This window comes from Setaria italica, chromosome I (assembly GCF_000263155.2).
Source record: "Setaria italica strain Yugu1 chromosome I, Setaria_italica_v2.0, whole genome shotgun sequence".
In the NCBI taxonomy this organism is placed as follows: Eukaryota; Viridiplantae; Streptophyta; class Magnoliopsida; order Poales; family Poaceae; genus Setaria; species Setaria italica.
In genome coordinates this window covers 8,022,313-8,050,142 of record NC_028450.1, presented here as the reverse complement: position 1 = coordinate 8,050,142, position 27,830 = coordinate 8,022,313, and the positions used below count along the sequence as shown (strand labels likewise).

The window sequence follows — 27,830 nt, the reverse complement described above, 5'->3', positions numbered from 1 at the left end:
TAAGTAGAAAGATATGTATAATAATTTCTTTTGAATGTACGTAGAAGAGCCGTGTATCTTTGTTACGATGAAACAAATGTTTGTTACAATACACAAGCGGATGCTTATGCTAAGAAACTGATGAACAGCCAGAAACTGATGAACAGCCAGAAACTGTAAACTGTTCATCTTTGCATTACAATATCGAGTTAACTTTACAGCCTCACAGTATACATGTGATACGCTAGCTGATACATGATAGCAGATACCATTCTGCTAATCACCTGGAGATACAACCGTGTGGATTTGTTTAGGGCAATGTTTGAAGTGTAGCTCGGGTATATATTATATCCTAATTGATAGTTCATAGTCATGATTAGTTCGTCACCACTCACCATGCTATATGCTCACACGGGCCCACTACTCTTGTTTGCGCGAAGGCAACGACGATATTCCCCAAGAGCCCAAATGGGGAATATGTTGCGGTAGTTTGGGTAATTGAAGAAAAGGGAGCAGTTGAAGCATCCGACATGTTCCTGCCATCAAAATGCAAGCACAGTCAAAAAAACTGATGGACCTTGGATAATCAAAGACAAAGACACCACAAGAATGCCTGTGAAATTATGCATCGCTTAAATAGCCAAATAGATTATTTCAAAAGTCCCCATCATACCAAATAAAGCATGTCAAATTTATGAAGTTACTAGAATTAGACAATAATATCTTAACATCACCTCATAGTATCTTGAGCACGCTAACAGAATTGCAGTTGTGTGATTACTTCAGATGTATAGGCCGTGACGTTTTTTTTAGAGCATGTGCAGTTGTGTGATTACTGTCAGATGTATAGGGGTGATTTTTTTGGGAGCATGCAAACTGGAAATATATCAAATTATTACATATACTTGCCATTAGTCACCCATTTATATCATTTGATCACATATTCATACGTGAGAAAATTGGGTGTTTATAATTAATGTGCAATATGGCCATGGTCCTAAACACTATATTCCGTTAAATTTCTGTTCAAACTAACAAGCTCGCTTATTCATATAAGTTGCCATTTACACAAGTGGAAACCTACTTGTTGGGGAAACTCTCCTGTCTCCAACTGCATATTGATCATTTCTTTTGCAGCATGATGCAGCGGTGCTGGATCTCGTTCAAACTGGTATTCAAACAAAGATATGTGACTAGATTTATAAAATGCATATTATTGTCAAAATTTAAATCAAGCACTAGCAAATTGCACCTGTCCGGCATAAATTAATGCCAGCATCGCCCAAGCTGTATTCACTGCATGAGCATGGCTACCTTCGAGGTTCACATAAACCTATTTAGTATTACAAGGAAAAAGAAAAAAAGTTAAATGACATGCAAACTCTTTTATACTCTTGAAGTAGAAGTTTTGGACAATGCATTAAATACTGGAACTGGAGCAATTCTTATTGCAAAAGAAACTGAGTAAGAGCAGGCATAGAAGAGTTAGTTTCAAGCATATACAATAAATTCAATGAATGACTAATGATTCAAATTCATTCTAACTATTCGGATTTACCATGGAGTATCATATGTGTAAATTTGTTAGTAGCATGTTAAAAAAAATTGTATCCTCAATCCTTATCAGTAGTCACCAGTGAGGCAAACCAGAGCTAGAGGGATCTAGAGAAGCGAATGAAAAGTACCTTAGTTACATTAGATACATGGCTTTCTCCCCATCCACCTGTACTGAGCTGCTTTGACAATAAAAAGTGGCAAGCTTTCCTGATGGAAGAGCTGTTCTCGTACGTTCTTCCAGAAGCAACTAAACCTTTAATCGAAAAGAAGGCCCCATAGGTAAAACATACACCCCAAGTGCCTAACCTGCCAAACAGCCAAGTGTGTTATCAATTGTTGAAGTAAAATATATATGAGTAAGGTAAGTCAGCAAATGACGCATTAGGACAAACCATGAACCATCTTCCTTTTGTCTGCTCTCAATAAATGTTGCTGCATTTCTGACAGATTTATTGATCTCTTCTGTTCGATAACTAGGGTATAACTCTCTGAACAGTATCAGAGCTTGTAGCACAGAGGAAGTGCATTCTGGGTAACTGCCAATGTAGTACACCATGAGTATATCTTCAGCTAAATTGGAAATTTTTGTTAAAAGTTTGTTTGCTAAACAATACGTCATTTGTATCACTTACGGATAATCGACGACAATATTGGGAAAACTCTCACAAGGACTTAGAATCTAGTTAATTAACAGAAATACGTCAATATGGTGGAACTGGAAACAGTAATATGTAAATAAAAAGCCAAGATAACTGAATTAAAAGTACTGATGCATCTTCCTAAGGGGAAAAAACATGAATATGAGCAGAAGTTCGTAAAAACTTACCTCTATCCAAGAAGAAGTCCTTTTGCACTCGTATGTAGAAAAGGTACCATCTTTGTTCTGCAGCATAATGATTAAACATTAAAAGATGATCTTGACAGCTTAGAACAGCAAGTCCTATAAATTTTAAAGTGTCATAGAATCCATAACATAGTCAATAACATTTCAAATTTATTTGACTGACTGCTAAAAGGTGAAAAAATTCATAAATGCGCAGGAGAGCAAAATGAATTGTGCAGATTGTAAGCAAAGATGTCATATTCATAGCCATATTCATACACGTTAGTTCCCTAATAAAATTATTCAGGGGCATGAATGAATGCATGAATTGGAATATCATTTAAGATGACTCATTTAAGAGAATTCATACCACAAAAGATAAAAGGCAATCAACAGCGTCATGCAGCCTTTCTCTTCCTACCGGATCACCAATATGGTTGCTTGCAATGTTTGACAACAATAATACAGCCTGTAAATAAAGTTAAATAAGTTCCTTTTGTATAGAGAGAATGAGAAGGTATAGAAAAAATTGACAGAAAAAGGTATGCAAATTAACAACAGAGAAAGCTGAGCATCTTATAACATTGCTGTTTACACACTTTACATTCACTAATTAAGATTAGGTTATGTGGTACCCAGTAACTAATCCGATCACTAGTTTTACTCATCCATATTAAGGCAAAATAAAAGGTGAACAAGAATCCAACAACCTTAAGAGCTTCTCCTGTAGTGTCAGATACAGCCCACCCATTGTCTGCAGATGAAAGAGTCCATGAACCCTTTGATCTATGGCGATGCCAGTAACTTTGGTCACCAGGATGATTCCTCAGAACCTGTGAGTACACAAATGCATGTTGTGTTAGATACTGCAATGGTTAATTTAGAACATGAGTGATTCGAATAAAGAAACCTGTGAATGTTTCATGAACTCGTAGGCTCTCTGAATAGTTGGAATATACTCGTTGACAAGATCTGTAGCACAAAATGCTTGAATTATGAATGCTGTCTCCCAGCTCTGACAGCCATCATATACCTACGATAATACAGCTGCCCTCAAAATATAGTTATATATTTAATAAATACAACATACTTATCATCATGCCAAGACATTTCTACTCTAATTTTAAATGACAACATATCAAATGCTCTACTGTCTACTAACTGATGGTTAGGCAATGCACATAAGGAGAGTCTTTCTTTATCATACCCTGCAATTTAAAGGGAAGCATTACCTGTGTGTTCTGGCATACTCGTATCACGTGCTATGAACATTGTTGAAGTAAATTTACCATTAATTATTCCTTGTAAAGTTGGAGTAATGACAACATTAACTAGCCAATGGAAAAGAACTATGATAGCAATAGTGCACTTATTGATCAAGTCGGTATGATGATGCTAGCAAGTACTTGAAGTGCATGAAACAGGAAAAACTTGTACCTGTGCCTTCATGCCATCTTCTGAAAGCCACAAGAAATCAGGTACCCTTGCAAGGTGACGCTTAAATGCATCTGACTTTGGATCTTCTACCCAGCAGCAGACCATGTTTAGAGCCTAAATAGCAAAGCAACAATATTAACAGGCACCGAGCACCAGTCCAAAATGCACATGATAGTTAACAGCAGAGTATATACTAGATCATAAAGCAAAAAGTAAGAATACCACAACATCATGGCAGTATAGCCAAGGTAAACTGCAGGTTGTGAGGAATCAACTTTTACTGTCGTTTACCTTGCTGACAGAGCATATGCAAACATACTGAGTGTTCTCATCTTCATAATGTATATGCTCCATGAGGTTGTCCAGGGCTTTCTCTCTCAGCTTGTTAACAGGCCAACTGCTCAACACTGGTTCCACACACCAGTAGAGTGAAGTCCAAACAGCACTCTGCAACTCTGTACGGGGACAGAGGAGATCCTCCTGAATTGACATAAAAAAAGGCTTAAGGAAAAAAAGATCTTCATATCAGTTAGAACATTGTTGCGAGTAGAGCAACCTAACGTTCTCTTGCGGTTTTACTTTGTGATAGTTTACATGACAAATAAAAAAAATTATATTGCTGGTTTTATTTTTTAGATAGAAGCATGGAACTATTAAATATTTTTAGTTTGCATGCGTGCGTGTGGAGGGAGAGAGGGAGGGGCCAGGTGTTTGCCTGTTAGGGCTGCTTGCCATCCAACTCTAGTAGTCTAGTATGTTGCAGCCCACATCTGTCCTGGAACGAGCCTTTTTACACTGACAGACTATCCAAAACCACAGCCCAGTCATAAATCAAGATCCTGCCCCACCTATGCTCAGGCACAATCTGTTGGCCCAAACCGGGAGGAAGCCTTGCTGCACCTCAAAAGCTAGCCCAAGAGGTGAGGGACTACCCCACTTTTATGTTGGTTCAACTCTCCCCCCACAACCAATGTGGGACTATTCCCAACACAATCCAGGCAATTTGCCCAGCCCAATTAATCTTTACTTCATTTACCACAGAAAGAAAAAGTAATGTATCAAAGGGAATTTTAAGGATTATCAATCTGTTACTAGGTGCTTGAGAATTTTGTGGCATATCCATTAGATGAACTTCACTGAGTGGCAAATTGTCAATTTTTCAATCATCGAAGGCATGTATGCAGATAGTGAACTGTTGGAGCTGCAAAACTGGAAGAAATTTGACAAACCTTTGCACAGGCATTACGGGCCTTGCTCCAGTCAATCTTGACATAACAAGTGCCATAAATCTCCTCTCTTAGTGCCAGTATAGTTGGTGTAATTGGCCCAACAAATTTCTTTCCATATAGATAAGCCATTGGCAGATACACCATACGGGTTAAACACCAGAACTTCCCTAAAAGAACAGAGCTTAAGATCTATGTGTCCAGTGCATTATACGCTGGAGGTTGGAATTGTATCATTACAAGGAAGGAATACCTGGATGAAATGGCAGAAACTGGGGAGCCAGCCATAGTTCAGGGAAAATTGGATTATTTCCAGACCAATCATACACTCCAAGTATCTGCAGTTAATCCATAAAATAGATTGGGTCAGTAATAGTGAGACCAAGGAATTAACGACTACAAGTAACATGGTACTCCGCCACCCCTCTAACCAAGGGTTCTAAAATGTAACACGAAATAATCACATATACACTCTGGTACATACCGAAAGCCATATCTTTCCCCATTGGGGCACTAAAGTTGCACCACCATGGGATAAAATCCAAGCACGCCCTTTAGCCAATGCACCATCCTCGTCGTTTGGTTCCTCGCCGAGAAGCCTCAAGGTTATGTAGTTTGAGCATGTTCCAAACATGCTGCTTGAGCCCAAGATAAGTGTGCCCCATCCACCATCTTCATTCTGCATATTATTCGTTTTTTTGGGGGAAAAACTTGACTTAGTTGGGTCCTTATGCAAGCCGTGCATAAGTGCATATGGCACGGTCTGAAAGCAAACCTTTGCATAAGGTCCCAACTAAGTGTGAAGACTAAAAGCATCAGTAGACAAAATGCTAAAGTCAGACCAAAATGCTACTAGGCCATTGACATGGGTAGGCCAGGATCCCCAGCCATCCAACAAGAAGTCCTTGAAGAGAGATCTAGTCTAAGAGAATAATGACATGCCTGATGATTGTAGATGTAGCGGCATATCTCGCACCGATGTTCTGGTGATATGACAGCATTGAGTGAACCGGTGACGTGCAAAGCAAATATCTGCAAGTGAATACACACATATTTGTAATCGTTATCAGTTTGTACGGAATAACTAATAGTACTCAACGAAAAAAGGGGGAAAGTAAAAAAATTTGCACATAGGTGTCTTGAAAAAATTATATGCACATGGTGTTGTGTTTACGGAAGGCGCACCAAGCCGGGCATTATGAACATGATCCCGCTGAAATCACCGGGCCAGTGCCCATCACTCGCTTGCAGTGAAGAGAACTGATCCAGAGCTCGCCTCAAGGAGTTCAGTGCAATTTCTTCAGTGACTTGCTCATCCTTCTGAAGCTTGATCCGTGGCAGATCCCGTCGGTGGCTGCTTTGCTTCGCACACTGCAAGAATCAAGGTCGCGTATTGCGTGACATAGGTTAGCTACCAGAAGTATGTGTAAGAAGACATCAAAAACTGGAAGAGCGGAATTGAGGAAATCGACGAGGACGAGCTGCCTGCCACGGAGAGACCTTGCGACTTGCGCGATCTCACCTTCCGCGCCGCGCTCTAACAGCTTCCCTGGCGACCGCTCTCGCCGCAACGGCAGCCGCCACTCGCGCTGCATCCCGCGGCCCCCACGAGGCTCACGGTCCAGGCCTTCACCTCCCCTCGGCGGCGGCCCCTCTCGCCGGCGACACATTCCTCCGCCGCGGCGAGACTCACCGCCGCCCGACACACCGCGCTGTGTCCCGACCCGCTGGCCCATGGACCCGACCCAGAAGGCTGGGCCTTTCTGGAGAGATGACGGATGAAAACTATTCTACACCGCAAAACTATTCAGGCCTTGTTCGGTTCCCAAATTGAGAGGGGTAAAGTTTGCATTTTGCCATAAATGCATAACTGTAGCATTTCGTTTGTATTTGTGAATTATTGTCCAAACATTGCCTAATTAGGCTCAAAAGATTCATCTCGCAAAGTACAACAAAACTGTGCAATTAATTTTTGATTTCGTCTACATTTAGTACTATATTCATGTACCGCAAGTTTAATGTAATAGGGAATTTTCTTTTTGCACAGTATTAAAATTGGGAGAAGGGGAACTAAACAAGGCCTCGATACCGTGCACAATACACCCCTTGCTGGTTTCGATGCCTGTTTCACATTCAATGGCAGCTGAGTCCCCACAAGTCAGTTACATGTGGCGGTGGACCCACATATCAAGCAGCCCTCTTCTCCCTTCTCTCTCCTCCTTGGCTCCTTCTATCGTTCATCTTCCCCGTCTCCCCTCCCTTCCTCATGGCGCGGGCTCTTTCTCTCCATGCTCCCCACAGATACCGATGGCCGGGCCGAACCTCCTCGCGGCGCCGGCGGTGACTCCCGAGCTCCCTTGGGCGGCGGCGGCTTCCGAGCTCCTCTAGGCAGCAAGGCTGGAGTTCCTCGTGGCAGTGGTGGGGTCACGGGGATCTAGCTGACGGTGCTCTCCTTGCATCCCCCTCGCATGACGATGCTTTGGCCTGCACGGGCGTAGGCAAGCCCAGGTGTGGCGGATGCCCTCGTGCCCGTTGTCTTCCTCAGACTGGCTGCAGACGAACGCGGGCGAAGGTGCGGAGGATTGAGCAGAACTTTGGCATCGCAAGGAGATGCGGCGTGCGCGATGCAGGGCCAATTGATGGCGGCAATCTCGCATGGCGACAGAAACGGATCGCAGCCGAAAAAAGTCGGATGAAGGGTCAAAGCGGCTGGGGTTGTTGCGGCGGCGGCGGGGCTATGGGGCGACCCTCGGACGTCCGGCGGTGAAGGGAGGATGAAGAAAAAAATTTTACCACAAAAAAAAAACTGTACCAACGGATTGGCCCATGGAAAGTTTATGAGGTTCCGGCCTTATTTGACCACTAATTTCATTTGGGCTGGCCAACAATGGCGGGCCGACTCCCCATTCTCGTATACTTTCATTCTCGTATGCGTTTCTTTCATTTTTTTTCTGCCTGCCATACTCTCGGACCCGCCAAAAACTCTACTACTACCGGCGATCCAAAGTTTCTACTCACAAATCCAAATGTTCTTGACGCAAATTGATTTTTTTTCCTCATGAATTTAAATGCAATGCCTGATTTTTCTGTGCCATGAGAGCGAACAAAAGTGATGGTGGTGGTTCATCGGTCTTGAGCTACGGGGCCAGAGTCCAGAGAGCCTCTAGTGCACCTTTTTTTTCATTCATCATGGACCAATTTGATGATCCAAATCTGTATATGTGGATGCATTTGTACACCTGTCCAGTAGATTTTCCACTAAGAAGAGGTATTCTCTAACATGTCCTGGGCTGGACCGCCTTTGGAAATCATTTTCCACGAGGTTAAAAAGGAAATCTAGAAAGATAACAATGGAAAAAAAACATTACATACAAATAGATTAAACGATAACTAGCACTACTGGAGAAGCGAGCATCATCGATGACGTTGGTACCGGCTGGACTTTGGACTGGTACTAATGCGTGGAATTAGTCCGGGTCCAAATTTGGGATCCCCGAAGATAGCTTTTAGTACCGGGTGCTGTTGTGACTTAGTACTAAAGCCACGGAGACATTCATTACCGGGTCATAACATGACTCAATACCAAAACAAATGTACCCTTTAGCACCACCTTCAAATGTACCCTTTAGTACCAGGTGGTGTTATGACCCGGTACTAAAAGTTCTTTTTTTAAGACGTGCATAGCACATTTTTCATTAAGAAGAAGTGAATTACAACGATACAACTTCAAGAGAGATCCCAAAGCGCAAAGTTAGAACCACCACTTGCGTCCAACAACAAAAGCACAACAATACTAAAAGGAAACCACAACACCGCCACCACACTAAACGCGACCTAAGACGACTGAAACCTGTAAGAGATAAGGATATCATGAACACACGCACATCATCGATAGCCTAACAACCTGGAGCCAGCGGAGGTAGAGCTAGAATGTCATGCAAGACGATGACTCCAAGGGGGGAAGCGACGCCAACGCCGCCATCGTCCGTTTGCCCATGAAAGAGCAGACCAAGTCTTCACCTGGCAAAACCAAATGGATTTGGTGGCCACAACAACACCCCCAACAAGGTGAGCTACGTAAAGAAACGCAACCATTGTCAGCACCGGCAAATGCCGGGGAAAGCTTTCGCAAAGGCATGCAAAACCAACTCCACGCAGCCAACGCCAAGGCCTGGATGAGAGGCAAATCAATGGGATGGCAACGAGTAATCCATGGCGACGACGATGGGGAACATCTGTAGGTCAGCGACCGCCATCTCGACGACAACCATCGGCACAACCAGGGTGAGGTAGGGTGAAGGGAGGGGGAAAAGGAAGGGAAGGGTAGGAGGAAGGGGTTAGGATCACCCGTGGCCGCCGGCAATGGTGCCACCACTAGCACCCAGCGACACAGGGAGCATGGATCCGGGCAGGTAGGAGCCCAAGCCGGTGAAGAGCGACCAACGACCATGGTGCAGGGTGAGAGGACATCTTCCACCGACGAGCACACTGCGCAGGTTGACCAAGCCCACGAGCCCCACTGCACCAAATCCAGGAGCGGAGCATGACGCCACCAAGGGCGCCCCTTCGTGCCCGCGTGCGACCTCCCGACGACCCTCGCGACCATCCGGTGATGCGCACAAGAAAAGGCCGAGCCTTGCGGAGGCGGCCACGATGGTGTACAGGTTCCCGAACCGCAGCACACTGTGCACACATTCCACGGCTCGCCACCGGCCCCAGGCATGGCGGCGGAGGAGCAGCAGGCAGTTCCCATGCTAGCAAACCACACCACGGTGGCGGAGGGGGAGAGGGAGGCGAAGGTGAGGCCCCGCCAAAATCTGAATGCCGAGCGTCGCCCATCGAAGCCTCGGCTCTGGCGGCAGCGGCAGCAGGGAGCAGGGATGGTGAACCTAACGACGGCCGCCCGAGCCGCCGCACCCCCACGTCCTCCTTGTGCCGCGGAGGTGGCGCCCCAAGCCGCCGTGCTAGTAGTGGTGGTGCCAGGACGGCTCGCGTGATCGGGATCCGGAGGAGGCGTCCAGGCGGCGGCGAGCGGCGGGACCGATGGCTTGGCGGAGCACGAAGAGCCAAAGGCGTGGCGGAGGGAGGAGCAACGCTCAGAGCCCCGACGACGACGGCGGAGGCCACGAGATCTAGGGTTAGGGTAGGATTCGGGAGAGACAGAGGTGGTCCCACCGCCACCCTCCTTGCCGCTCACCGGACTTCCGGCTCGCGGCTCCAGCGGCGGCGAAGGTAGGGAGCGGTGGAGGCGGGCCTAGAGGCGGGGAGGTGCAGCGGCCGCCTGTGTCGCCCGGCTCGAGCGACGTGGGGACGAGAACCTCGTTGGAGTATTGGATGAAAGCTTTGTCTCTTAGCTCGGTACTAAAAGTTCATCCACGGTTTACTTAAAAAGGAAAGGAAAGTATCCCTTTGTCCATCACATGTGCTATGTAGGTGAGATGGTAAGGAAGGCTCGTACGAGGCTTGAGGTCCTGGGTTTGAATCCCCACACCACGTATTCCTGGACTTGTGTGGTGTGTGGGAGCCTCCCAGTTGTTTAGAAAAATTTTCCTTTATTTTTTGATCTGCTCGGTACTAAAATGCCTGTCATTTAGTACCGAAGAAACGGTACTAAAGAGAGTTTTCCAACCAGTACCAATAGTCAATTCTTCAGTAGTGGTGTAATTTTATTTGAGTACTTTGAGAAAAAATTAGATCAACTTAGAAAGAGCTAGACGATTTCTCATTAAGAAGAAGAAATAGATACCCAAATTCGAGATTTGCACGCATACATACATGTAGTTTGTTTCCTTTTCATTCAACTAGCGCGAGATCAGCTGTGTACAAGAGTCGAAGGTAATTGTATCAGGTGCTCGGACTTTTTTTTTTGGAAAGACACGGGGTATGGACTTTGGCGTAAAGGACGAGCTGCACTGCGCCACGAACATTTATGCAACTATCACCTATCTAAAATTCAACCTATCGGGTGTATGATACATGCTGGAAAAATACACGTCACAATTTATCTATATCACGTTACGAAAAAATAAAACATATTACAACACACCCATATCATGTTAAGGATTTTTTTAACTACTCATCCATGTCACGTTAGAGGAAAAATCGTCACGCTTAAACAGACATATGTCACGTTACCACACGGGGAAAAACATGTTACATCTGCAGCACATTGTCACAACTAATAGATTGTCACGTGTTACATATTGTTTGACCTAATAAGGTTATGCATGGAAGTTAGATCTAACAAGAAGATATTTTTCCTATTTTCAAAATTAAAAATCTATAAATAAATATTTAATGTATTACCTCCTAGGAGGTAATTAGCCATCCATAGATATCTGGCTAAACGGATGGTCCACAGTCACTTTGAAGTACCGTAGCAAAGCCCGTTTTTCAAACAAAAAAGTTGTTTCAGGTAATGAGAGATACCGGCATGGTGGTGGGTGTGATGAGAATGAGATAAGATACCTGCAAGCGCATGAGAAGATCAGCAGACTCTCTACGCTGGAAGCGGTGGTCGGTGAAGTCCTGACGCAGCCTCTCCACCTCGGCGTGCTCCTCCGGCGTGCCGCCGTCGGGGTCGAACTCCCACACCGCCCTCCCTAAGAAGTTGTTGGTCGACCGCAGCCATGGCCTGCCGCCTTCCGCCACCTTCAGCCTCCACATGCCTCTGCTTCCAATCTGCTGTGCTAGCTACCTAGCCAAAATGTAAAGCCTCCTCACTAAGATTTGATGTATAACAGCAAAATTATAAGCACACGGCACGAACAGCGATCAAGAACGCTTTTGGAATACATCACGCGCAGACTGATCTGTCGGTATTTTTTTTAAGCTGGCTTCTTCTTGAGTCTTTAATTTAAATGCCACCGGGTCCATGCGTTATAAAAAGAAACAAACTAAAGGGAGTGAAATGCAAATGCGAGCACCTCTTGGACAATGCTAGACGAAGATAGAGATTACAGAACGCTAGCTAGCAAGAAGCCAGGAGGCCGCAGCAGCAGCAGCGCCGCCGTGTGTGGCTTGCGAGAAGAGGAGCCTTCCTGCTGCTAGCTCTAGCTGCGGGGGTTGGCCGCGTGGGGACTATTTAAAGATTACGAGGCGTGCGACGGTGGTGTGCTTGATGCTGATGATCATCCGCTCCCCTAGCATTATTTGCCTCTTTATTATGCATTGAAGGAGGTCGGTTGGTTGTTAGCTTTGCTAGTTATGGTAGAGCATCTCCAAAGAGATATATCTACTTAAGGGGTGTTTGGAACCCCTTGCTAAACTTTAGCAGCTAAAGTGTAGCAAAGTTCAGCAACAAATTTGCCAAACACCCTTGCTAAACTTTGCTAAATTATGGTTGCTAAACTTTAGCCCGGCTGGACACCCTTTGCCCCTCATTATTGCTTGTCTGGACCCTCTCTCCCCCCCCCCCCCGCACCCTCGCATTAAATAAGGGCAGACAAGTCTTTCTACACCTCATTAAATGTTGTTTAGCCCATGGATCCAAATAGTCATGGCTAAAGTTTAGCAACTCAAGTTTAGCAAAGTTTAGCTGCTAAAGTTTAGCAAACGGATCCAAACAGGCTCTTATACTAATAAAGAGAGAAGGGAAAAGTTTTTGTACGTCGTTTGTCGCGACGTCCTATCATCCTCTGATCCCCCGATCCGCTCAAGTGGGTCTTCAATCGGGCTCATCGGCCTCAAGTGGGTCGTTGTAGGAAATTGTGGTCTATGCGGTCTACTCTCTATTCCTCTGCTTTATTCGTGGTGCCGCTCACAAGGCATAACGAGGCTAGAGGGTAGGGATCTACTTATAGACTCCACTTACAGATGTAACAAATATTCCATCTGTGTTATGGAAAAATCCGTGTGACTCCTAAACCATGTCACCAACCATGATCAGACAGGTCAGTTCAACGAGTATAAAATATATTAGTCCCTAGCACACATGTGTGAGTCATGTGCCATGATCAGTTGTATATATGAGATCAATTCCATTCTGATCATGTGGGTTAACAGCCTGTAGAGCCGAGCCTGCAAAACAAACCCAGCTCTTCCGTCATGTTGTACCCGGGTCAAACGTGTACGTACATAATAAACATTCCAGTAGAGTCGATCTCAATTTATTCCTCTACTGTATTCGAGCACAAACATCCTCGGCACCTTGAGTACAGGTTCCTTGAGTTAGATTCCGCATCAATAATTCTCTTGTCACTCGCATCAATAAATAATTCCACATTGAGGTGAATATATATAATGACCATAATATATGATATGAAATAAATGTTGAAAGCCACAAAGAAAAAACCAACATCTCCAACTTGGCTAAAACATTTCAATAAATAACCTGAAGTCCCATGTCTCTAGTATGCTTAGAAAATAATTCCTAACTAAGTGGCTTAGTTAGTGGATCTGCAACCATACTAGTACTAGGCAAATAAACCAAACGGATACTCCTGAATCTATTTATTACATCATGAATATAATGATACCTTCCCTCAATGCGCAATTTAGTATCGTTCGGTAACACCAACCGGTACTAAACTGTGATCCACGTTGCGCTGTTGCGGATCCCACTCGACCGTCCAACGCGGAGGAAGCTGGGTAGGCCAAGGGACACTTGCAGCGAACTCAGAAGTATCAACATCACCTGAAAAGATGTGCCACAAGTAAGGCTGAGAAACTATGCTCAACAAGACTTAACCGACCGGTGGTACTATTCCACCAACACCTAGACATGCAAGCCTTTTGGCTAGAGGGTTTGTTTTTGCCAAAAGCAACTAGTGTAGGTCCTTACTTTCAATATTTTAGCCACAAATTCTAAGTTCATTTACCAGTCCAACTTAGCAATTATACTAAACAAGCATGGTTTCCAAGCAAATTATGACAAGCATCAATATTAAGCTCATCATGGAGTTCCATTCTTACTCAGTGTAGCATAGCGATCAAGCCGTCCCAAACTGTGAGAGGCAGACAAATCGATTCAAATTTATTAACCATGCATGGCAAACCTAATCCCATGACATTCATGTACCACGTCGGGTTCACTTCATTTGTCAGTCATCCCCGTGAATGACCAGGCACGTGGACAGGGCCTACTTTCCTTGGCATACAAGACTCCATAGTTCCGGATGACGACGTACTATGACCGCACCTGTAGCCACATGATGCACCAGGGGAACTACATTCCAGAGACAGTAGGGATAAAGCCACGCCCCAGTTCAATCAGGTACTAGGCTTCCCCATCCTATACTAGGTATGAGATTAGTACTTTCAAACACTTGATCACGAACACTATCACATCTTGACCTTAGTCATATTCTCATGTAGACAGACGAGGCAAACCACCGAGTACCGAACATAAGCCTGGCCCCGTCCATTATCCTAATAGTTGCAACAGAGGTAAACCAATCAACTCCTATAACTCGTGAGTGACAGGAAATCACTCGACTTTTACTGAGTCCTATTAAGCATTGCAACTACTCGACTTATCAAACTAGTGTTCATGTCAAAGGGTACTAAGTTCATGCATCTAAGGTTTCAATCAACTCCTCGAAACGTAAATGCGCAATCAAGCATCAACCATATTGCATGTATATAAAACAGGTAATCATGCACCGGGGCTTGCCTTCGAACTCGGAGTTAGTTAGCTAGTCTTTGGCTTACTCTTGCTCCTGCACGGGCTCTACTCCCACGTGATGCAGATCAGCGGCTTGTTCCTCGTCCTGCGCGGGGTAGAGCTCGTACGTACCGTCGGCGAATTGCTGAAGTGTAAATTATATTTCGACCACATTCACCTAAACAAGGTTCTAAACTTTCATTATCTTCATGAGGAAAGGTGTATTATGGTATAAAACTCGGGGTTGACTTTGATGGTGATTGTGTACACATTTAAGTTTCTTACACTTTAGACCTCACAAGGAAGGTGGGGTCACTTTAGGGTTATTCAAGGTTCATTTGAAAATCCTGTTTCTGAATGTTTTTCCATACCTCTTCTAAATGTACCATTATTACCCTTATTATTACTTAATATTTCTCTCATCCATTTAGTTAGGTTCATATTCCAAATTTTATTCTATTAACCAAAAAGCAAGTATGAAGCTACAAATTTAACAGCAACTTAACTTTGTCATTAATAAGCTACTGCATAAATTTGAGATCCATTGGACGTTCCTAAAAATAAATAAAATTGTTTTAGCACCCTAAGGTAGATGCACTTAACTATTTTTAAAACACAAACCATAATGAATCTGGGTATGAAATTTCAACAGTGAGGTAAATGGGTGATACAGAGCCTTTGGTGAATTTTTCATAATTTTTAGTGAAGGACATCTATTTTCCATATCTTACTCTTATTCACTTTTCTCTAAAAACGAAAGTGGGTTTTATTAACTTTCAGATAAGGTTTCATATTCTTCTTGTAAACTATACTTCATCACTGATTTACTCCATGTTGTTTCACATTTTTCTCATCTCTGGATTAAACTTTGTGCAAAAATATAAATTTATCCTTAGATTTCAATTATAAAACTAAAACAGAGACTTAAAATCTGTGCAGAGCTCCACATTATTTTTCTAAGCTTCCATTCTCTGAAACAAACACTTGAGAGTTAGATTCATCATTATTGCCTTTTTCTGTGATTTATGATGATTTAAAAAGCCTAAACAAGGATTAAAACATACAACATTATTCCTAATATAGACATGTGCCAAATTTATTTTTATAACAAACTACACTTCACACTGAGTCTAGCAAAATTGATTTGGCATTTTTCTGATTTTTCTACAATTTTTGGGGCATTTACAAAATTAAACTCATTTTCTGAAAATTTAACTCGAAATATACCAGAACACTTTACACCGGGACCCTTGATAGTTTTAAAGATTCACAACCATACCCTCACGCTATTACAACTAGGCCCTCACAAAGGTTTTCCAATCACAGGCATACCCTTGGGAGCGTGCCGCGGCGGTCCGCCGCAATTCTGGAAATAGCCGGCCTAATCGGCGGGGACGAGCGGTGGGGGAGGAGCGCATGCTCACCAGGAGGGTTGTGGTGTAGGTTGGGGGTGCGGAGGAAGCTCGACGAGGGCGGAACGGCGCAGAGGAGCTGCAGAGGGCAGGGGGAACCGCAGCGCTTCACTGGCGGCGAGGGGTGCGAGGCTGCCTCCTGTCGCGGTCAGAGACTAGGCGACGGAGTGGCGCTGGTGGACGCGTGCCACGGGGCGAGCGGCTAGCAGAGCGTGAGACGCACGCGCTCTGGCGTGAGGGATTTGCAGGATAGGGTGCAGGGCCGGTCTTTGGGACCAAAAACTCGCAGATTTTTGAACTGCCCGACACTTTCTCCCTTTACAAAACTTGGAGTCCAAAGGTTCAAGTTTAAAACTTGTAAAAGGTTCGAGTTCAAAATCGTGGCAGATTTGGAGTTTTGAAAACTCAAAGTTTGACAGAACGTGAATTATTCACACTTAGCCAAAGTTTCAGTTTTGCCAGGGTTGACCATTTTAGTTGTGTTTGACTTCATTTTTGAAAAGCTTTTGTGCAGATTTTGGCCTAACTCCAAATATCAAAGTTGTTAAGAGCTCGTAGCACTAAAACTTTCTTATAAGGTTTGACTCAATATTACATTAGAAATTTTGGGATAAAGGGTTTCAAAGTTGGGACTTTTCCTGTTTTGCTTAATTTGCCACTGATCTGAATTTTTGAGTTTTTGAACGTCTTCTGCTCAAATTCAAATAAAACACTAAATATAAAAGTTGTTAGGGAAGATAAGTTATACAACTCTTAGTTGGTCAAAATTTCAAGTTCTTATATAAAAATTTGAATTACTGCCTAATCGCTCTTTCAGCTCTTTAGGGACAAAAGTGACCTTTTAACTGGGTAATTAGCTGCTAATTGCTCTCTTGGGCATAATCTAGGTTTAATTAATCTTAGGTTTGTTACAATTACGTTAATATATCAACCCATTCAAATCCAAGTATCACAAGTATCAACCCATTCAAATCATTAACACTCAATAGTTCGTACATCAATACTTAAGGTCTTAGAGAGAATAAGTTCAAATCCATAAGAAAAGGGTATGGTATAAGTATATCCATGAAGTATCAACCCATTCAAATCATTAACACTCAATAGTTCGTACTTAAGGTCTGAGAGAGAATAAGTTCAAATCCATAAGAAAAGGGTATGGTAGAAGTATATCCATGCATGCTACATATTTAATAATTCGCTTCGTTTATATAGATATGCCACATAGCTTAAGTTTCCAATGTAAAGCCTATAACTTCATTAATATAAGCTAGAGCATAAATTAGTGCACTCTCTAGCGCTTCACAAGGACGGTCACATGCACTACCATAAATCTCGAACACTGGAGACGACTTCAACTGGAATGGCCTATAGAAAGTGAGATGAGCCTGGAGCTTGAAATCTCTGGTGCGTATCGGGTTTCCATCGGTGTAACTATAATTCAACACATTCAAGACATGAGCCAGAATCGCATGAAAGCTCATTTCCGCAAAGGTTTGACCAAAGACATCCTAAAAGAAGAGAATAACGTGATGAAATTTAAAAGATGTAACATAATTAAAGATAAAAGGATGATTAGATATGTTCCATACCATGTCATGTTGATTCAGCTGACAAAGCCTCTCATTAGTCCTAGTCACATTGCTTTCTCCCTCCTCGAGTGCCTTTATTCGAAAATATGAGAAGTCTGGCATAAAATACCCATGATCCTTAAACTGTTGCAGGCAGGTCTACACAGCGGTCCTTTCAAAAGTACCCTACTTAGTGCTAATTGACCCCACGCAGCATTCAAACCATCAGGGGGGGTTGTCCTGTTACTCTCAGGTGCAACACATCAGACTGATTGACCTCATGCATGCATTGTTTGACCATGCTGGTCTGACTGGATTAGATTGGGACGTACGCCCACACATTTTTATTGGCCATGCCTACACCATCCTGTGATATTTATTGGACATGCATTCTAGTAGTTGTTGGGGGTTATTCCAAGGCTGAAAATGGCATGTTATCTCTGATCGTGATGGGTTCAAATCCAGGAAGAAGCCACGTTGCCACTTTGCGATTGTTTCTTTAAAAAGAAAAAAAATTAATGCAGGTGTGTGTAACACGGCCATTATTGCTTGTGAGGTTTTATGGAAGCTTAAGGTGGTGTTTGGATCACTAGTCCATGGACTAAACTTTAGCTCCTAAACTTTAGCCTCTAAAGTTTAGTTCTGCTGGGCTGTTCGGATCCATGAGCTAAACTTTAAACTTCCATCAAACAATGACTGATTTGCCCCTCATTTAACAGCAGTATATGATTTGCCCCTCATTCAACTGATTAAAAGTAATGAAATGTACAGAACAAATCAACGAATTGCAGACACAAATAGGGATTAAACACATGACAAATTCCACAGTTCTTCTTGGCCAATTGGAGGCAGTCCCAAATGCAAAGGCAGCTATAGCTAGAGATCCCACAGGAGGCCATAGCGTTGTGCCGCGGCCGCACGGTGCTGCTCACCACGGCCGTGCGTTGACCACTATGCGCTCACCGAGGCGCACGCCACGCCGGCGGACTCCGTCGAGTCCATTGTGGCGGCGCTGCACCGCCTCCTCCGCCAGCCGGAGCCGCCGGGGCTGGCGTTGCCCTCCGAACGCAAGGGGCGGCGGCGGCCCTTCGACCCTCCGGCGCAGGCTCCGCGCCGTCCGGATCCGAGCCGGCGTCGCCGGCCAACTAGCCTCCCCGCGGTGTCCCTGAGCAGCTGCCGAAGAAGTCCCTGGTGCCGGAGATGGAGGAGATCGGGCGAGCGGGGCGGCAGCAGCCTTGCGGGTGCGGGCGGAGGCCGGAGGTTCCCACCGACGGAGAGGGCGGAGATCTGGCGGCGGCCGCAGCCCCCAGATCTGGCGGCCGGTGGCATCGAGGCCGCCGGCGGCAGGGTCAAGGCGGCGGAGGAGGAGGTGGTGGTGGGGACGGAGAAGGCGGCGGAGAAGGAGGTGACCGGCGGCGGCGGAGGAGGAGGTGGCCGGCGGCGGTGGCGCCGTGGGGCCGAGCGGAGATGGCGGGGCCGGCGAGGCGGCGGCGGCGGGTGAAGGAGGCGGGGCCGGGCGGAGCATGCGGGGAGGGAGGGAGAGTGCGGGGAGGAGAGAGAAGGGGGTAAGGAGAGGAAAGTGGCATCCGGGAGCACTTTTAGCCCCTTTTAGGGCCTCTTTGGAGGCTAAAATTTTTAGCCCAAAGTTTAGCTATTTGTCACTTTTAACCCTCTTGTTTGGATCCTAAGAGTTAAATTTTGAGCTCAAAGTGCAAGACTAAAATTTAGTCCTTGGATCCAAACAGGCCCTAAGTTGAAAAATACTGAACCTCTAAGCTAAAGCATCACAAAGCAGAGCTGGCTTAAAAAGTTGATCTAGTAGCTTAATGACCAAGAGACATTTTTCACATGTGTTCTCTTGCATTGCCACGTGTGTTTTTAGGGTAACCAAAATTAAATGTCAAAAAAATTTGTTTTGGAGGAGAGCATTGTACAAATTAAGATACAGGTAAGTGTCCTCCTGGTCATGAAGATATGGCACTAATTAATAATGGGTCTGTTCGCTTCAGCTTATAAGCCGGCTGAAAAGTTGAAACGGCTGATTTGTTGTGAGAGGAAAACACTGTTTGGTGGCTGATAAGCCGACTGAATAAGCTGAAGCGAATAGGTCGAATATAACAGGTTGTCCATTTATGTGTGTGTGTGATTTGGCCATCGAGCTAGTAATAACTAAATAAGGTAGCATAATATACGCGCGCGCGCAATGGCATTATTGGCACCAACACTCTTTGGAGTATACAACTAGTTCTCCATTTTCTCTATAAAAATAGAAAGAGAAGAGAGATAGCAGGCCTGATGACCAGAGGATGCCACGTTGTCGGTACACGCGCTACTGCTGCTGAAAGTGAAAGGCGCGGCACACAGTCATTTGTCATCAGCACCTAGCCAGTAGACTCTATACCGTGCACCTTCATGATCTTCTCGTCAAGAAGCAAATGGAACTAGCCAGCAGCACGTAAATGCTATCATCATGCATGCAATAATTCTGATGTGTACGTTCTACCTGCCGCAATAATCTATCGTCTGACGTGTACGTTCTGCCTGCCGCAATAATCTATCGTTTTCCATTCAACTTTATCTTCCCGGTCCATGCATGTTACATGTTTATCATAAAATGTTGAAATATGCAATGCATACTTAGAATATTCTAAAAAATGGTGGAAATCTTAAAAAACTAACTTTGTCATGTATAAGGATAAGATCATGGAAAAAGTAGGAAGGTTCTAGAAAATTGAAGAGAATGCATGAACCATAGTTGCCATGTTTCATGGTGAAGTGTAAAATATTCTAGAATTAGATATTTTAGTATGGTAGAAATATAAGAATTCGCTAAGAATGAGGAGAGTTCTAGAGTTAGGATATTTTGTATAGAAGAGTGTGGAAGTTGCCACCGGGTAACACCACAATAATCATGAGCACATATAAATAGAGGTGTTCCCCTCCCTCCTAGGCATACCATGGCATAAGAGGTCCCAAATAGGAGATTGCAAGATAGCCATGTAGTGTAGTGTTGTCATGGTAGGATAGCCACATAAAGAGTGTGCAAGTGAGTCTTGTATCAAATTGAGTAGTGAATAAAGGTTTGAGTTTCCCTGTACAGAGTTGGTCTCCTCATTGGTGTTAGTGCGAAGGTCTTCTCAAAGTAGTGTGGGTAAGGGTCTACAAAAGAAGTGGTAGCATAATACTTTGGTGCCACTTTTAGGAAGTCGGTGTTAAGTTCGGAGTACCGTGTAACAACCAGCGTTGTTAAAAGCCTAAGAAGGTCATTAAGATGTTAATGATGAAATTTAGATTAAGAAAAACTATTACGGGCCAAGTTCAAATTTGAGTCAAATTTGACTAAAAATTCAAATTTAAGATTCAAATTTGGAAAAATTTGACAAAAATGTGGAATCAAGAGCTGAAGGTGTTTAGAAGTCAAAGGAATCAAATTTGAGGTCAAATTCAAGTCATAGGCATCTCAAATGCAGAGTCAAAATGGTTGACTTGGATCACTATTCATTATCTGAAAATTTTTCAAGTCTAAAACAGTGGCAAGTAGCCAACTTTGAAATTAATTTCTGAAGGATTTTCATTTAAGTCGTGTGATGTTTTGGACCACAAGTGGACTTGGACCATAAGTGTGTATTTTGGAGGAGTTGTTGGCTAGAGAATTCAAAGTATTCAAATTTTAAATGAGGCTCAAAGTTTGCAAGTTGAACTGTCCTTGAGTTAACTAACAAATTGAATGACAGTTGCATATTCAACTATGGTAAATGGCCAACTTTGGCTAAAAATTTTGGAGATTCCTATATGCAGATGTTGGACAATAACATGCAAAATGGGATCTATAATATGTGGTTAACAATTAACAGTGCCTCTTGGACAAGGAAAAGTTGGTTTGAAAATTTAAATCTGAGCTCAAAGATGGAACACAGTGACTGTTTGAAACTTTTGTGATGAAACTGAATAGTGTTCGATTGAACACTGACAAGCAGTGCAAGGGCTGGATTTCGGGGCTTCGATTCAAGGGATAGAGCGATCATTTGCCCAAACTGCCAATCTATTGAATGAAGTCCAGAGAATCCTCTACAAGTTTGCTTAAAGGGGATTATGGAGTTTGAATTGAAATTTTGGCACAAATTTGATTTGAACCTTGGGCGGAAATGGAGCAAAAGGGGGAGAATCAGAGCGGAGCCGCTGCCACGCAACTACTTGCCGCCGATGGCTAGAGGCGGTCTCACCGTTCCATGCGCCAACGCATGTGTGCGGGGTGAAGCAGGCAAGTAGGCAGGAGGTGGCCGTCGAGGAGGCAGTGAAAATTTGTATAAATTATTGCTCCTGCCGGCCGAGTCTATCCTTTCACCGCGCTGCTCAGCTTTTTACCGCACCTCGGTCGCCAGCAAGTTCCGCCGCCGTTACACCATCGCTGGCCGTTTCCCTCCACCAAAACCATTGCCTTGACGTCCTGAACCCATCCCACCAATCACCATCTAGCCTCTTCTACCACAGTGCCCTCCCGTCGCCGTCTTCCTCAAGTCCGGGCGTCCTTTATTTTTGGTAAGGCCACCGCCACGAAGCACTATGTTGTTGGGGTTTTGGTCGACGTCTTAGTGTCTGGGTCTATCACGCGTGAGCTGTAGGGGGTTTAGGTACTGCTTGTTGGTCGGGAGCACGGCCGGGTTGGCCGGAGTTCTTGCACCACCGCACGCGCACCACCGCCATGGCCGCCATAGACGAGCTCTTTGCTCCAGCTACGGGGAGCTCTGGTTTAGGCAAGCACCAAGCGTTCTAGGTTGGGGCGAACCTTCTGAGTTAGTTCGTGGTCGTTGAGTCACCGCCATTGAAGCCGCACGCCATCGGGAACCCTAGCGCCGCCCGCTACGCCGCTGTCCTTCACTATTCGCCGCCACCGCTAGCCAACCTACCCCAACAACACCCCCAGTAGGTGCCCGTGGTCAAGGCAAGTCTAGCGGTGTATTCACTGTCGCCGGCGACGTGTTTCCACCTCTACCCGCCGGTGTACCCACGGTTTGGGCCGGAGGCACTATGCTCAGGTTCGGGCCCGCGTGTCGGTGAGAAGGGTTAGTGCGGGGGTGAGTGAGAAAGGTTTCCAGAGGGGGTTTTTAGGAAGAAAGTTGATTTAGAGTTTTAGAAATTAGATTTAAATTCTGTTTTCATATTTAATTCATTATAAATTGTAGAAATGTCCCAAATTAGTGAAATCAACTTTATTAGGTGTATTTTATTTTCCTTTATGCATTAAAATTTCTTAAACCCTAGGATCAAGTAATAAAAAATTAAGTATTTATTTAGTGCCTTTATTTAAGGTATTTAAATAAATACTTAATATTTATAAAATGTATAAAATTTTGAATAATGTTTTATTATTCACAAATGTTTATTAATCCATAGGAATTAAGTTTTAAGATTAGAAATTATTTATAATGTTTTTCTAAATAAAAGAAAAAAACTTAAGTTAGGTTAGTTAAAGAAATTAATTTGTGGGTTAATCTTTTATGGGTAGATTAGTGTTGGCTTGCAACTTTATCATGAAGATAGGTTGTATAGTCCATGTTTCAAAAAGTTTTGCATATTCTAACTTTGGCATGCATCATATCGTCGAACCTGAAGCTTCTTGAGGTGGATTTCTTGGAATTCTCTAAAGAACCTTAGGAATTTGAGGAGGTTATTGAGGTTGTTCCTAGTGTTGAAGGATCTCTCGAAGGAACTAACTTTTTTTTGAACCAAGGCAAGTCCCGATGCATCTACACCTATCTAATTTCAGAAATTACTATTCATGTGTCCAAATTATTTGTTATTTCCTTATTTATGCATTAAGTCTTGAAGTTGATTGAAACCTTACTCTTATGCATAATCCAACCTTGTTTGTAGAACATCTTTGCCACCTATTCAAATAATTAGTAACCATCATATGCTTAGTGATGCTTAGATTCACCTTTGAGTAACTTTGTTGCTCAACCACTTAAGGTATATTTTAGCAATTGTTAATGTGGATCATAAATTATAAGTTATCATCTGATTTTTTACATATTTATTAATTTAGAAAAGTGCTAGGATCTTTTTTCTCCCGTTGCAACTCACGGGCATATAAAATCAGCACGCTAAAATGCTGAAATAATTTTCGTGAAAAATATTATGCAGAAGCAAATAACTCAAAGACAGGACCATACGTGGGCTGTAGCTGGGCTAGGCCTATGACCTACTGGGTTGTTGATGGGTAACCACCATCCTAGGCTTTGATTTAATTAAGTTCTAATGTGGCGATGAATGGGCTGGGCCTATTGCCGGCTAATATCACCAGGATTCAATTTGATAAAAAAAAACGTGGTCGAAATCGGCGGCAGCATTGCGTTTGGTGCCCTGCCTACCTCATTGCATACGTAATCAGGAGGGCAGACTCGTCATTTGGGGCGGCTTCTTCCTCCCCTGGCTCCCAACTCCCATTGACCTCACAGCACAGGACCTTATCTGCTCTCCCCTCCCCCGCGACGGCTTCAATCCGTGCTCTGCCAAGTCAAAGAATCAAAAAAATCCCAGCTTTCCCATGGCCGGCGGCGATCTCCCACCTGCTGAGGAGGCAACCGCAGCGGCGGCCGTGAAGGAGGCGGAGGAGGAGGAGGCGGCGGCGGAAGAGGACCTGATCGAGATCGTGGAGGAAGGGTCCGGCCGGCTGGACATCGCACGGTACGTGGACCACGTCCGGGACCTGTCGGCCGGCGCCATCGCGACGTTCGAGGGAACGACGCGGGACCACTTCGCGGGGCGGCACGTGGTGGAGCTCCGGTACGAGGCGTACGCGGCCATGGCGCGGCGCCGCCTGGCGGGCATCCTGCGGGAGGCCCGGTCGCGGCACGCGCTGCGGCGGCTGGCCGTGGCGCACCGCCTGGGCCCCGTCCCGGCCGGCGAGGCGAGCGTGTTCGTGGCGGCGTCGGCCACGCACCGCGCCGACGCCATGGAGGCGTGCCGCTACGTCATCGACGAGCTCAAGGCGTCCGTGCCCATCTGGAAGAAGGAGGTGTACGACGACGGCGAGGTCTGGAAGGAGAACCGCGAGTTCTTGGACCGCCACTCCGGCGCCGCGGCTCCGGCTCCGGTGCCGGCGGCGAAGACGGGCGGTTGCTGCGGGAGCAAGGTCAGGGTCCAGGAGGCCTGATGGCAGCGGCCGGATCGCTTTTTTTTTCTTTTCAATTTTTGCTGAGAAATACTGTACTGCTTTGAAGATGAAAGGCAGATCCATGAAGAACACAAAGCAAAAGGAATCTGCTTGTATTGAGATGATGGAGACCCCATGGGGAAAAATAAATTGATACTGAAGATGTGTTTGTGGGAAGACAATCAAACCAGCACAGCACACCTTTGCTGAACAGGACCTGTTCTAACTGAATCTGAAACGGGCGGTGGTAGGCGATTGATCTGTCTCGTCCGGTTGATTTGGGACTAGGACTGGACTTCGACATCATGGGTCGCTCAAAAGTGCACGAAACTGACCTGGATCACTCCTACCTCACTTGAGGAAGAAGCTAAACAAGCTAGCAATGCTTTGGTGGAAAGACTGAAGGTTCCACGCTTCGTTAAATCAAGCTATGTGAACCTCTAAAACAACACAGTGGCTGTAGTTTAGTGGTGAGAATTCCACGTTGTGGCCGTGGAGACCTGGGCTCGAATCCCAGCAGCCACAGTTTCCCTTTTTATTCCCTGCAGTTTTACTTCCATTTTACTTTTTTGTTTTTGTTTTCTGTTGTGGTAGGTGGTAACAACCACGCATCTGGTTTTACCTGCTCGCGACAGATGGGTTCAACTCGATTAGCAAATTACTAGCATCCTTACGAGTATATATGTCTCGATTAACTAGTGTCACGTATAGTAACCTAGCTACAAGATAAGTCCATAAGCACCGTTTCTCAATTGCTCATTGCATTGTTAGAGCGTTCACGTTTGGAGGAACGTGTGATCCATACTCCTTCTGTCCAAAAACAATAAATTATCATAGAAGTTTTAGGACAGACCTTTTCATGCCCCTGTTATTAAACATATCTAACGTTAATTGATTGTTGCATGCACGTACACATACCAAATATTATTTGGTAAATATTTTTGGATCAAACTTCGAATTTCAGAATAACTTGTTCTTCTCATTCGCATTTTTGTTTAGTTTAATTCTCGAATTGAAGATATTGATGGGATGAAAGTACATGGTCAAGTTAATACTTGGGAATTGGTTCATCCCACTAATGACCCGTTTATTTCCGCTTATAAGCGGCTTGTTGGAAATAAGCGATAATATGACCAAACGTTTTTCTTATTTCCACCGATTCTCGCTTATGTGGTAAGCCGCTTCAGAGATTTAAACTACGAGAAGTGAAAAGCGAGAAGCGAGAAAATATTCGTTAGATTATAATCTAAGCGTAGCTAGGAGAAGCGTATTCAAACAGTGCCTAAGGCTTTGTTCGGTTGGGCCGGGATCGGCCGCGGTCGGGGTCCAACCCTCATGAGTCAACTCGACGTGGATCCAATCCCAACCTACAATAAAACATGTGTTTGTTTAACCCACGCGAGGGTTTGATCCCGGCCGTATTCCGACGAAAACCACTCCTCCCCCGCCTAGATTCGACCCATGAGCCAAGGGCGTGGAACTGATCCCCTCGCGAGAGGCTACGAAGGGGAGGACGCGACGCGGCGGTGGCGGCGACGTAGGGGTGCTGTGGCAGCACGATTCGAGGTGTCGGCGATGGCGACGTAGTGCCCTCACTGCCGGCGGCTGTCCCCTCCGTCGGCGGCCTTCTCTCCAGTGAGTTTCTTGTCGTTCCCTTCCTCCCCCTTCTCTCCCGTGTCCTAGTGTTTCGTAGGTTTCCGCTTTCTCTATCTGAAATGAAATTCTTTGGAATCTCTATGATCGAGAGATTAGAGGAGCATCTTTGGATCATCCCTGTTTTTCTTTAGGGGAACTGGCGGTTCGGCCCAACAACGAAATGCCATCGGCCCGGCCAGTCGGCCACCTGGCAGGCGGCGTCTTCCGTTCCATTCCACCTCCACGGCTCCACCTGTCGTCGTCGTCGTCCTCCAGCCGTCCTCTGCCCCTGCTGCTGCTGATACCCCCAGCTCGGCGACTCCCCCTCATGGCGGCGCCGCCTCCTCCCGCACCCGCGGCCGCCGGGCCGCACAGCGTCTTCGTGTACGGCACGCTGATGGCGGAGGAGGTGGTGCGGGTCCTCCTGGGCCGCGCCCCGCCATCCTCCCCCGCGCACCTCCCCGGCCACCGCAGGTTCAGCCTCAGGGGCCGCGTCTACCCGGCCATCCTCCCCGCCCGCGCCCACGCCGTCAACGGAAAGGTCCGTCTCTCTCTCACACCTGCACTGCACGCCGCCCCGCAAACTCACGATCTGTCTGCGCTCCTTCCAGGTTATCAAGGGGCTCACCGACAGGGAACTCCATGTGTTCGACCTGTTCGAGGACGAGGAGTACGTGAAGAGAACCGTTGAGGTCTCGCTGACCGTGAGTACCCTCGAACCGCACAATCTGATCGATTGCTGTGAACCTTAGTAGCTTGGATGGTTGACGGTTTCTCCTATGGAAAGGGATGATTTGGGTGTTTTTGCAGGATACATTGGAGAGATCACTCGCCTACGCGTACATCTGGGGCAACGAGGGCGATCCTGACCTCTACGGGGAATGGGATTACGAGGTCTGGCTCTGAATACTCTCGTATGATATTCGTGTTTCTGTGTGTTCTTACTTAATTGGTATTCATGTTTCAATTTGTGGTCTTTAATTAGGAATGGAGGAAGGTGCATTTGAAGGATTATCTTGAGATGACGAGGGAATTCATGGACGAAGTTGGACAACTTTAAACGGATCTCCTGCCCTCTGGTTTGTAAACAGTGTCCTTGCAAAGATCACCCGTGAAATCTGTGTCGTAGTAATAGACTAATAGTATAGCCTCCTGTGCTCATAGACTTGACAGAGTGCAACTATACATTTCTTCTGTGTTTTTGGATCAGAAAGATTTTACCTGGGCCATTTGCTCTTTTCTACCTGTTTATTGATGTGCTATGATGATAAGATTTCTTCTTCCTGGATGCCTGCCTACCAGTGACTTGTACAGTTCTATTGATCACCAACCGATTGGGATTTGGGTGGACTGGTTTGCAAGTACAAGGGGCATACTGAATTATCTTCTCTCATTAAACTTAGCCTAAAACCTGGTTATTGTCAAACAAAATA

The 27,830-nt window shown here is 45.1% G+C and overlaps 3 protein-coding genes and 1 non-coding gene across 8 annotated transcripts; 3 read left to right on the top strand and 1 right to left on the bottom strand.

Moving 5' to 3' along the window:
- Window positions 1-35: 35 nt before the first annotated feature.
- LOC101786482 (achilleol B synthase) lies at window positions 36-12,087 on the bottom strand. 5 transcript variants are annotated; one of them, XM_004951867.3, is made up of 20 exons: window positions 11,949-12,087; window positions 11,491-11,719; window positions 6,208-6,393; window positions 5,965-6,054; window positions 5,507-5,701; window positions 5,276-5,360; window positions 5,026-5,192; window positions 4,088-4,276; window positions 3,797-3,910; window positions 3,270-3,392; window positions 3,070-3,192; window positions 2,730-2,828; window positions 2,363-2,419; window positions 2,169-2,215; window positions 1,929-2,072; window positions 1,665-1,842; window positions 1,232-1,312; window positions 1,064-1,147; window positions 375-515; window positions 36-263 (listed from the first exon to the last, which is right to left on the bottom strand). In XM_004951867.3, exons 2-19 carry the CDS (start codon window positions 11,686-11,688, stop codon window positions 387-389), a joined length of 2,289 nt encoding a protein of 762 aa, XP_004951924.1. In that variant the 5' UTR covers window positions 11,689-11,719; window positions 11,949-12,087; the 3' UTR covers window positions 36-263; window positions 375-386. The 5 variants fall into 5 exon arrangements, with proteins under 5 accessions (XP_004951924.1, XP_004951923.1, XP_012704165.1 ...); XM_004951866.3 differs by having other exon boundaries at window positions 36-515; XM_012848711.2 differs by having other exon boundaries at window positions 36-515; window positions 11,491-11,715; window positions 11,949-12,082.
- Window positions 12,088-23,798: 11,711 nt separating this feature from the next.
- On the top strand, window positions 23,799-25,344 carry LOC101786078 (molybdopterin synthase catalytic subunit). The gene has a single exon (XM_004951865.4). The coding sequence runs from the start codon at window positions 24,154-24,156 to the stop codon at window positions 24,760-24,762; it is 609 nt and encodes a 202-aa protein (XP_004951922.1). The 5' UTR covers window positions 23,799-24,153; the 3' UTR covers window positions 24,763-25,344.
- On the top strand, window positions 25,216-25,287 carry TRNAH-GUG. Its single transcript has one exon. It is a non-coding gene; the product is annotated as a tRNA-His (tRNA).
- Window positions 25,345-26,592: 1,248 nt separating the features above from the next.
- On the top strand, window positions 26,593-27,681 carry LOC101785679 (AIG2-like protein D). Its single transcript, XM_004951864.4, has 4 exons — window positions 26,593-26,938; window positions 27,009-27,101; window positions 27,208-27,291; window positions 27,383-27,681. Exons 1-4 carry the CDS (start codon window positions 26,726-26,728, stop codon window positions 27,455-27,457), a joined length of 465 nt encoding a protein of 154 aa, XP_004951921.1. The 5' UTR covers window positions 26,593-26,725; the 3' UTR covers window positions 27,458-27,681.
- Window positions 27,682-27,830: the final 149 nt, after the last annotated feature.

Coding starts and splice junctions, on each gene's coding strand:
- LOC101786482 (XM_004951866.3), bottom strand. CDS start 11,688: ATGTGGAGGCTGAAGGTGGCGGAAGGCGGCAGGCCATGGCTGCGGTCG. Junction 3,193..3,269: donor AGTTCATGAAACATTCACAG/GTTTCTTTATTC, acceptor GTGTACTCACAG/GTTCTGAGGAATCATCCTGG. Junction 1,313..1,664: donor ATGTATCTAATGTAACTAAG/GTACTTTTCATT, acceptor AATACTAAATAG/GTTTATGTGAACCTCGAAGG.
- LOC101786078 (XM_004951865.4), top strand. CDS start 24,154: ATGGCCGGCGGCGATCTCCCACCTGCTGAGGAGGCAACCGCAGCGGCG.
- LOC101785679 (XM_004951864.4), top strand. CDS start 26,726: ATGGCGGCGCCGCCTCCTCCCGCACCCGCGGCCGCCGGGCCGCACAGC. Junction 26,939..27,008: donor CCCACGCCGTCAACGGAAAG/GTCCGTCTCTCT, acceptor CGCTCCTTCCAG/GTTATCAAGGGGCTCACCGA. Junction 27,292..27,382: donor ACGGGGAATGGGATTACGAG/GTCTGGCTCTGA, acceptor GTCTTTAATTAG/GAATGGAGGAAGGTGCATTT.